The sequence below is a fragment of the Salvelinus sp. IW2-2015 genome, linkage group LG3, assembly GCF_002910315.2.
Source record: "Salvelinus sp. IW2-2015 linkage group LG3, ASM291031v2, whole genome shotgun sequence".
Taxonomy (NCBI): Eukaryota; Metazoa; Chordata; class Actinopteri; order Salmoniformes; family Salmonidae; genus Salvelinus; species Salvelinus sp. IW2-2015.
The window spans coordinates 21,877,637-21,888,978 of NC_036840.1; the positions used below are offsets into that span (position 1 = coordinate 21,877,637).

Below are 11,342 nucleotides of genomic sequence, written 5' to 3' on the forward strand. Positions count from 1 at the left end.
GAGAACACACTCAGACAGCGTGGTTTATCTGTTACAAAGCATAATGACACGATTAAATTATTAAATGTTCAAATAATTTAAGATAACAAAAATTACCTATTTTGTTATTATGTATCATACCCTTCACCCTAAAAATCAAAATATAACTTGATCATGATCTCACTGTCTGTTATTCTGACCTCATGTCATCCGTCATATGCCTTTTTCTCACTATTCTGTCTCTTTCTCTTGCAATTATCCCATAAAAAAACAGACTTACCTAAAACCGTCAATGTGCTGTATCAGCTACTTGTCTTGGGAGTTTTTTAAGCCATTCTCTTCTTGCTGAAGACCTTCACAGCATATAGACCCTGTCTTTGACGAGGATGGATCTTGTACTCGAGCTCTGTTTTGGTGTAGACCGACCTCCCACTGTTATAAAAGAGATACTCAATATCTTCTCCCCCCTTTGAATGTCAACAACTGAGCAGTGACGTCTCGCCAACTGAATATCTGGGCCAGTTGGTTGTTACGCGGTCAGAAGCGCCACAGGTTCTCTCTGCACAGGACACATCACAGAAAATAAAACATGGATCACACACTATGTAGGAATGCATAAATAATGTGGGATCCCAAGCATTCATCACAGACATGCACGACTGCATATTCATAATGTTGTTCAATTTCTGAACATACAGTTATGCAGTTCTGAACTGTCTGACTTACCAGATCTATCAGAATACTGACATATCACATGTCGAGTTATATATACTACACACACACACACGCACCCACGCACGCACGCACGCACGCACGCCACGCACGACGCACGCACACAGCACACACACACACACCACCACACACCACACACACCACACACACACACACACACACAACACACACACACACCACCACACACACAATTACTCACCTTTCACAGTGATTGTGACGAGATCACTGATGATGATGATATGATTCGACTCTGGATCTCTCCCTGACACCAGTAGAGACCCTGGTCAGACTCAGCAGCTCTACTGATGGTGAAGGTGGCTCCTGTTGTAGAGTGTCTGCCAGACAAGGTCACTACTTTAATAGTGTTGTCTTTGTACCATGTGTAGCGCCAGCCACTGTCAGATCCCACTGAACACGTCAGAGTTACTGTCTCTCCACCGTATGCAGGGTTTGGTGTTATGGTCAGTGTAGCTTTGGGCAGGGCTGTGTTAAAAGTGCATAATTTAAAGATCTGGAAACATGCTTAGTAATATCCATAGATTTAGCTGTTGTTGTAACGTTTTCATACTATAAAAATACTAGGAAAAAATTACTTGTCTGTGTGCCAGTCACTCCCTCCTTTGGCCTTGGAGGAGATAAGGTCTGAGACAAGTTGTGTGGGGTAGTGTCTGGAACCATTGTACGTCATCTCTGATGTTACACCTATCCTGGGATAGTGTATGACCCAGAGGCTCACTCGCCTCAGGACTACAATTGATTTATGCCATATAAGTAGTTGGTGTTTCTGTACCAGGGACGAGATCAGAGCCTCTTCTTAGGGGCCTAAGCTCTGTACAATAAGAACAGTTTTCATAACAAATGCTATCTGGCTGGGGATACTCCTTGATCATATATCAAGTCTCACCTTGTGACCCATTCCATACATCTGTTGTTTGTCATGGAGACTAAGAGGGTGTATCCTTGCTATAAAATATAGTTTGTATTCTTTGTGTCAGAGCTGCTAGCCACAACACTTGGGAGTGTTGAGTTGACCAGCCTCATTATTGTAGAAGCAATTGCGCTATGTTTCCTTATTAATAAGGTTTGAATAAAGTAATATCCTGATTGGTGATTGACCTTGTCTCTACTCATTATTTATTAGAATTTCCACAACAGAAAACAGCCTCAATTCTTCTTGGGTAAGACGCTACAAGCTTGGCACACCTGTATTTGGGGAGTAATCTCCGATTCTTCAGGTTGGATGGGGAGCGTCGGTGCCCAGCTATTTTCAGGTCACTCAAGAGATGTTTGATCGGGTTCAAGTCCGGGCTCTGGCTGGGCCACTCAAGGACATTCAGAGAGTCCTGAAGCCACTCCTGCGTTGTCTTGGCTGTGTGCTTAGGGTCGTTGTCCTGTTGGAGGGTTAACCTTTACCCCAGTCTGAGATCCTGAGCGCTCTGGAGCAGGTTTTCATCAAGGATCTCTCTGTACTTTGCACAGAGAATCATTTTTCTCAGGGTTTGAGAGTCCTTTAAGTGCCTTTTGGCAAACMTCAAGCGGGCTGTCATGTGCCTTTTACTGAGGAGTGGCTTCCATCTGGCTTCTCTACAATAATGGCCTGATTACTGGAGTGCTGCAGAGATGGTTGTCCTTCTGGAAGGTTTTCCCATCTCCACAGAGGAACTCTGGACCTCTGTCAGGGTGACCATCGGGTTCTTGGTTACCTCACTGACCAAGGCCCTTCTCCTCTGATTGCTCAGTTTGGCCGGGCGGTCAGCTCGAMGAAGAGTCTTGGTGGTTCCAAACTTCTTCCATTTAAGAATGATGGAGGCCACTGTGTTGATGGGACCTTCATTGCTGCAGATGTTTTTTGGTACCCTTCCCCAGATCTGTGCCTTGACACAATCCTGTCTCTCGGACAATTCCGTAGAGCTCTGCGCTGTCAACTGTGGGATCTTATATAGACAGGTGTGTACCTTTTCAAATGTCCAATCATGTCCAAACAATTTAATTGACCACAGATGGACTCCAATCAAGTTGAAGAAACATCTCAAGGATGATCAATGGAAACAGGATGCACTTGAGCTCAATTTCGAGTCTCTAAGTACGTAAATAAGACACTTGCCAGTTGGTCAGCACATGCTCGCAGTACACGTCCTGGTAATCCATCTGGCCCTGCGMRCTTGTGAATATTGACCTGTTTAAAGGTCTTACTCACATCGGCTGCGTAGAGCGTGATCACACAGTCYTCCGGWACAGCTGATGCCCTCATGCATGTTTCAGTGTTACTTGCCTCGAAGCGAACATAGAAGTTATTTAGCTCGTCTGGTAGGCTTGTGTCACTGGGCAGCTCTTGGCTGTGCTTCCCTTTGTAGTCTATAATAGTTTGCAAGCTCTGCCACATCCGGCGAGCGTCGAAGCCGGTGTAGTACGATTCAATCTTAGTCCTCTATTGACGCTTTGCCTGTTTGATGGTTCGTCGGCATAGCAGAATTTCTTATAAGCTTCCGGGTTAGAGTCCCGCTCCTTGAAAACGGCAGCTCTACCCTTTAGCTTGGTGCGGATTTTGCCTGTAATCCATGGCTTCTGGTTGGGGTATGTACATACAGTCACTGTGGCGACGACGTCTTCGATGCACTTATTGATGAAGCCAGTGACTGATGTAGTGTACTACTCAATGCCATCAGAAGAATCCCGGAACATATTCCAGTGTGTGCTAGCAAAACAGTCCTGTAGTTTAGCATCTGCTTCATCTGATCACTTTTTTAATGATCGAGACAATGGTGCTTCCTGCTTTAATTCTTGCTTGTAAGCAGGAATCAGGAGGATATAATTATGGTCAGATTTGCCAAATGGAGGGTGATGGAGAGCTTTGTATGCATCTCTCTGTGTAGAGTAAGGGTGGTCTAGAGTGTTTTTCCATCTGGTTCACATTTAACATGCTGATAGAAATTAGGTAAAACTGATTTAATTTTCCTGCGTTAAAGTCCCCYGCCACTAGGAGAGCCGCCTCAGGATGAGRGTTTTCCTGTTTGTTTATGGTGGTCTTAGGGCCAGCATCGGTCTGTGGTGGTATGCAGACAGATACGGAAAATACAGATGAAAACTCTCTAGGTAGATAGTGTGGTCTACTGCTTATCATGAGATACTCTACCTCAGGCYAGCAAAACCTAGAGACTTCCTTAGATATRGTGCACCAGCTGTTGTTTACAAATATACATAGACCGCCACCCCTTGTCTTACCAGAGGCTGCTGTTCTATCCTGCKGATAGAGTGTATAACCCGCCAGCTGTATGTTATTAATGTCGTCGTTCAGCCACGACTCGGTGAAACATAAGATATTACAGTTTTMAATGTCCCGTTGGTAGGATATCTGAGCTTTTAGTTCATCCCATTTATTTTCCAACGATTGTACGTTGGCTAACAGTACYGATGGCAAAGGCAGATTAGCCACTTGTCGCCTGATCCTCACTAGGCACTCCGATCTCCTTCAGTGAAATCTCCATCTCTTTCTCCTGCAAATGACGGGGATGAGGGCCTGTTCGGGTGTCTGGAGTAAATCCTTCTCGTCTGACTCATTAAAGAAAAAGGATTTGCCCAATTCAAGGTGAGTAATCGGTGTTCTGATGTCCAGAAACTGTTTTCGGTCATAAGAGATTGTAGCAGCAACATTACGTATAAAAACGTTACAAACAATGTGAAAAAACAAACAAAATATCACGGTTGGTTACCCTTTCTAGGGCAGGGGTTCCGCTAGCACCTCGACAACATTCCGCTGAAAAGGCAGCGCGCGAAATTAAAAAATATTTTTTAGAAATATGTAACTTTCACACATTAACAAGTCCAATACAGTAAATGAAAGATAAACATCTTGTTAATCTACCCATGGTGTCCGGTTCCAAAAATGATATACAGCGAAAGCACAATCTAGAAGAAAAAGAAACGCACACCTATTTAGGCGAGGTGCTGGCTAGTGGAGTACAAAACTAAAAAATAAAGGAGAGCCGCACACTCTAGGAGCTCAGATGCAAAAATGTAATTACCAACGTTACAGCGAAAGCACAACATATGATTATGTTAGGGCATAGCCAAGTCAAAAAACCACACAGCAATTTTTCCAGCCAAAGATAGGAGTCACAAAAAGCAGAAATATAGATAAAATTAATCACTAACCTTTGATGATCTTCATCAGATGACACTCATAGGACATCATGTTACACAATACATGTATGTTTTGTTTGATAATGTGCATTTTTATATCCAAAAATCTCAGTTTACATTGGCGCGTTACGTGCAGTATTGTTTTGATTCCAAAACCTCCGGTGATTTTGCAGAAATACTCATAATAAACATTGATAAAAGATGCAAGTGTTATTCACAGATTTAAAGATAGACTTATCCTCTATGCAACCGCTGTCAGATTTCAAAAAAACTTTACGGAAAAAGCATTATCTGAGAACGGCGCTCAGAGCCCAATCCAGCCAAAGAAATATCTGCCATTTTGTCATCAACAGAAGCTAGAAAAAACAATATTAATATTCACTTACCTTTGATGATCTTCATCAGAAGGCACTCCCAGCAATCCCAGTTCGACAATAAATGACTGATTTGTTCCATAAAGTTCCATAAAGCCCATCATTTAGCCACTTGTTGTTAGCGTGTTCAGCCCAGTAATCCATCTTCATGAGGCGCGAGCACTTCCTCCAGACAAAAACTTGAAAAGTTCCGTTACAGTCCATAGAAACAAGTCAAATGATGTATACAATCAATCTGTAGGATGTTTTTAACATAGATCATCAATAAGGTTCCAACCGGAGAATTTCATTGTCTGAAGAAAAGCATTGGAACGAGAGCAAACTCTGTCGGGAGTGCGCGTCATGAGACCGAGGCTCTCTGCCAGACCACTCACTCAAAGAGCTATTATGAGCCCCTCCTTTATAGTAGAATCCTCAAACCAGTTTCTAAAGACGGTGACATCTAGTGGAAGCCCTAGGAAGTGCAACCTCATTCATATCTCACTGGGATTTCAATAGGCACTGTTTTGAAAATCGATTTCTCACTTCCTGTTTGTATTTCTTCTCAGGTTTTTGCCTGTCATATGAGTTCTGTTATACTCACAGACATCATTCAAACAGTTTTAGAAACTTCAGAGTGTTTTCTATCCAATACTAATAATAKTATGCATATATTAGCATCTGGGACAGAGTCGGAGGCAGTTCAGTCTGGGCACGCTATTCATCCAAAAGTGAAAAGGCTGCCCCTAAGAGATGAAATCGGCAGCCATCTTCTCCGGTGCCATTACAAAATTGATCTGACTTCTGTAGTTAGTACCGTAACTATACTTTTTTACATTCATATGGACACACAGACCATTTCATATGGACACATCGACCACACAGACCATTGAGTGACTCAATATAAAGTGTCCATTTGTATGATAAAAACTAAGTAAAGTAACTCACCTTTCACAGTGATTGTGACAGGATCACTGATGATTGATGATATGGATCTGYACTGGATCTCTCCCTGACACCKGTAGAGACCCTGGTCAGACTRAGCAGCTCTACTGATGGTGAAGGTYYCTCCTMTTGTAGTGTGTCTGCCAGACAAGGTCACTACTTTCTTAGTGTTGTCTTTGTACCATGTATACCTCCAGCCACTGTCAGACCCCACTGAACACGTCAGAGTTACTGTCTCTCCATTGTATGCAGGGTTTGGATATACGGTCAGTGTAGTTTCAGGCAGAGCTAAGAAAACAAAAAGCAGAATATCAAAACATCTGGATACATGCTTGATAACAAATGAATACATATAAAAATTTAAATAAACTATATAATTTATATATTGTACCAGCAACAGTTTGGACATACCTACTCATTCAAGGGTTTTTCTTTATTCGTTACATTGTAGAATAATAGTGAAGKCTTGAAAACTATGAAATAACACACATGGAATCATGCGGGAACCAAAAAAGTTATTTATATTTTATTATATTTTATATTTTATATTCTTCAAAATAGCCACTCTTTGCCTTGATGACAGCTTCGCACATTGGATTGAGGTCGGGTGATTGTGGAGGCCAGGTCTTCTGATGCAGCACTCCATCACTCTCCTTCTTGGTAAAATAGCCCGTACACAACCTGGAGGTGTGTCAGGTCATTGTCCTGTTGAAAAATAAATGATAGTCCCACTAAGCCCAAACCAGATGGGATGGTGTGTCACTGCAGAATGCTGTGGTAGCCATGCTGGTTAAGAAGTGTGCCTTGAAATTCTAAATAAATCACAGAGAGTGTCACCAGCAAAGCACCCCCTCAACATCACACCTCCTCCTCCATGATTCACGGTGGAACCACACATGCGGAGATCATCCGTTCACCTACTCTGTGTCTCACAAAGACACAGCGGTTGGAACCAAAAATCAAAATTTGGACTCATTAGACCAAAGGACAGATTTCCACGGTTAATGTCCATTGCTCGTCTTTCTTGGCCCAAGCATGTCTCTTCTTCTTATTGGTGTCCTTTAATAGTGGTTTCTTTGCAGCAATTTGACCATGAAGGCCTGATTCACACAGTTTCCACTAAACAGTTGATGTTGAGAGGTGTCTGTTTCTTGAACTCTGTGAAGCATTTATTTGGGTTGCAATTTCAAAGGCTGGTAACTCTAATGAAATTATTCTCTGCAGCAGAGGAAACTCTGGGCCTTCCTTTCCTGTGGCGGTCCTCATGAGAGCCAGTTTCATCATAGCGCTTGATGATTTTTGCAACTGCACTTGAAGAAAACTTTCAAAGTTCTTGAAATGTTCTGTATTGACTGACCTTCATGTCTTAAAGTAATGGTGAACTGTCGTTTCTCTTTCTTATTTGAGCTGTTCTTGCCATAATATGGAATTGCTCTTTTACCAAAAAGGGCTATCTTCCATATACCAACCCTACCTTGTCACAACACAACTGGCTCAAACGCATTTAAATGGAAAGAAATTCCACAAATTCACTTTTAACAATTATTTCATCAATGTAGAAAATAGTCAAAATCAAGAAGAACCCTGGAATGAGTAGGTGTGTCCAAACTTTTGACTGGTACTGTATATATTATTTTTTATTATATTAAGTTAAATGAAGACAAATGCTGTTAGTGTACCAATCAGTTAACAGTCTTTCGTATCGAACCGCTACGTATCGAACCTACAGATGCAGATTCGATACCCGTGCCAGCCGCCACCGGGAGACCAATGAGGCAGCTTTTGGTTTTAGTTTAGAATCCTCCAATCCTCTATATGTAATTATTGGCGGAGAGTCACGCCATATTTTTCGATATACTGTAGGCCTACCGTAGGCGACATGAGTCCCACTAGTGTTGAGTAATGTGCAGTTAAAAGTGGTGTATGTCTTATTTATTTAAAGACATATTGAAGTTAGAAGCAATAGGATTGAAAGCAAATATCAAAAATACAGAGGCGTGTTGGTAAAGGTCCAGTTAATTCGGAAGTTTACATACACCTTAACCAAATACATTAAACTCAGTTTTTCACAATTCCTGCCATTTAATCCTAGTAAATTCCCTGTCTTAAATCAGTTAGGATCCCCACTTTATTTTAAGAATGTGAAATGTCAGAATAACAGTAGAAGAGAATGATTTATTTCAGCTTTTATTTCTTTCATCACATTCCCAGTGGGTCACAAGTTTACACATACTCAATTAGTCTTTGGGTAGCATTGCCTTTAAAGTGTTTAACTTGGGTCAAACTTTTCGGGAAGCCTTCCACAAGCTTCCCACAATAAGATGGGCGAATTTTGGCCCATTCCTCCAGACAGAGCTGGTGTAACTGAGACAGGCCTGTAGGCCTCCTTGCTCGCACACGCTTTTTCAGTTCTGCCCACACATTTTCTATGGGATTGAGGTCAGGGCTTTGTGATGGCCACTCCAATACCTTGACTTTGTTGCCCTTAAGCCATTTTGCCACAACTTTGGAAGTATGCTTGGGATCATTGTCCATTTGGAAGACCCATTTGCGACCAAGCTTTAACTTCCTGACTGATGKCTTGAGATGTTGCTTCAATATATCCACATTTTGGAGGTTATTTTGTTAAAAAAAAAACTAAAGTGAGCGATTGTAGTCTGAATAAAAGGCCAAAACATTTATTTCTGTTTTTAGAGGCAGAGAAACGATGGGCCAATTGTGCGCCGCCCTATGGGACTCCCAATCACGGTCAGATGTGATACATAGTAATAATAATACTTTATGTTGTATTATTTGTTTTGTCTTTTCTGATGGATTAAATGGAAATTGGAACCAATCACGGCCAACCTAACTAAGAAATACATTTGACGAAAGAATTCTCCCCCTCCCCTCCTTCTAGGCAAGTCTATTGTCCAGCTACCTGCTAATAGCCATAATGGCACTATACAACGTGATTATGTGTGTTTGAAATAGTATTTTCCAGTAGGCAACAATTTGTTTTTCCTTCATTAGACAACTTTGTTCCAATATTTCTGTAATTCAGTGATAGTCATTCCCATAGTAATTCGTTATGGATCCATAACTAAATAAACATCGACATTTTGAAAGAGTATTTTTATAATTATTTTATTAACAAAAGCATAAAGATGCTGATGAAGAAATACAGTAGTGCATTTGTTTATTAGGCTATAGCAGAACAGCATAACGGTCCTGACGGCCCTTGCTGTGCCTGGTGAGCAGTTGATCAAGTTCTGTTGTCAGAAGAGGAATGGAAATGTCAGGGTGAACCAACAACCTGACGAACCTGCCAGGTATGTTCACTCTGCCTGTTGGAGGTGGAGTTCCAGAGCTCACAGGTGTGCCTGGCATGGATTGTGACTCCATCTCGTTCCACTCCCTCTTCAATGCGTAATTCTCCGCCTGACTATCCGCCAATGCCGCCTGACTCTGGACCAATGCATCAGCTGTCGCCCGTATCTCTGCCCTCAGATAATGTTTCTCTTTCTGCTGGTCTGTCTTCAATGACTCGATCTCGGTCTTCAAAGTTTGAATCTGATCAATGTGCACCTTCATCAGATGAGCTGAATGGTATCGCCCTAAGCCCCCATCGATTACAGTGGCATATGAACAGGTACAGTACGCGACAATACAGTAGGCCTAATAAAGTAGGCCTAATAATGCAAAAAATAACGCTTAAATAGATCGACTGCTGTTCTTTACCATATGCTGCACATTTTGACATTGTATTCCATTTCAAGGGAGACTATTCAAGCCATCGACTCACTGAATGAGTCGATGGCAAAACCAACATCGCTCTATTCACAGTCAGAAGACAGTTGAAGAAACTTGCATGGACTTATATAGTTATATGTATAGTTTTTTCCCCAGAAAATTAACCATGTGTGTTCGCTTGTTTTGTACTGTTCTGTAGTTTCGACACGATGATTCGTCTGACAAACAAAGAACTTTGCATCCTGCAGGCCCAGGCTGTAATACGGAGCGGAGCAGGTGAACCCAAGAGCAGACTCAGACAAGGAGACTGGGATAAGGTAACCAAGGTATATATTGAAATCTTGTGCGGGTTGCAGGGAGCCAGGTGCTGAGGCTGAGGCTGGAGCGAGGGGAGTTGGGGCTGGGTAAGCAGGTCCGGAGAGGAATCCAAGGAAGCAGTAGAGTGGGGGGGGGGGGGGGACGTGGGCGCAGGTTAGGGAGACACAGGAGGAGAAGTAGAGGGCGTGACAAGTGCAGATGTAACACAGGCATGGATCAAAAGCTGGAGAGACATTCATTGAGATCATCTTCATAGACGAATCAATCGTGGCCCTTCAGCAATTTCTCAAAATTGCTATTGAATAAAAGAAGAAGGGCAGCAAGCCCCAAGCATGCCGCTCAAACTCCATGGTTGTGGGGGGCAATTTCTCGCCAGGTGACCAGGCCATATTTGATGGTAAGTTTGGCATTTACAAATGTGATGTATCATAAAATATTGTACGCTAAACCGCACGGACTGCTATGTGTTCCCACAATAATTCCTGTTTGCCTCTTTTTGCAGGTATCATGGCCGAGATTTTCTCTGTTGAGGAAGAAATCATCAATGAAGATTGATGTGACCCCTATGTTCAGAAAGGTGTTTTCTGGACGAAAACATGCATTTCTTTCAAAGAGAGTAGGATTATACATATGTTTTGTAACTTTTTAGCGCTACGTACAATGTATACATGTTCTAGGTATTCGTACCTATATGTTTTGGCTCGTTAGGCTAATGTATTTTTTTCTTCTCCAAATGCAGACAGATGGACACAAAACAGACTGCGTGCACGTTGTTTGCATGTGCAAATGAGGGCATAAAACTGTGACAGTAGACGCCAGACAGAGAGTAGTAGACCCTTTCATGTGAGGTAAAATAATGATGGGTTTAAATAAAGAATAAATAAATATAAAGGCCTACAACTGTCTGAGGTAGGCCTATCAGTATTTCGTTAAAAATGGTTTGTGTTTATGGCTCTACAGTGGAGGCTTCCTGATTAACCCAATGGCTGAACTGTGTGTTGGCATCCAACTGAAAACATCACCGTATCTTTTGCAATAGCCTTACAAGCAAAAATTGAACTACTTCAAGGCCAATCAAGGACATTGTTTGGCGAAGAGAAATTGGATGATACTATACAATGCAACCTAATAACATTGCTCTGT

The 11,342-nt window shown here is 42.0% G+C and overlaps 1 protein-coding gene across 1 annotated transcript in view; it reads right to left on the reverse strand.

Moving 5' to 3' along the window:
• Window positions 1-913: 913 nt before the first annotated feature.
• The window catches only part of LOC111956328 (leukocyte immunoglobulin-like receptor subfamily A member 4), a 22,906-nt gene continuing 12,477 nt past the window's right edge, over window positions 914-11,342 (reverse strand). Inside the window, exons 4-5 of the mRNA XM_070449554.1 lie at window positions 6,153-6,437; window positions 914-1,194 (exon numbers count right to left, since the gene is read on the reverse strand). Of these exons, the coding sequence (XP_070305655.1) occupies window positions 914-1,194; window positions 6,153-6,437 (566 nt within the window). The remainder of the gene's footprint in view (window positions 1,195-6,152; window positions 6,438-11,342) is intronic.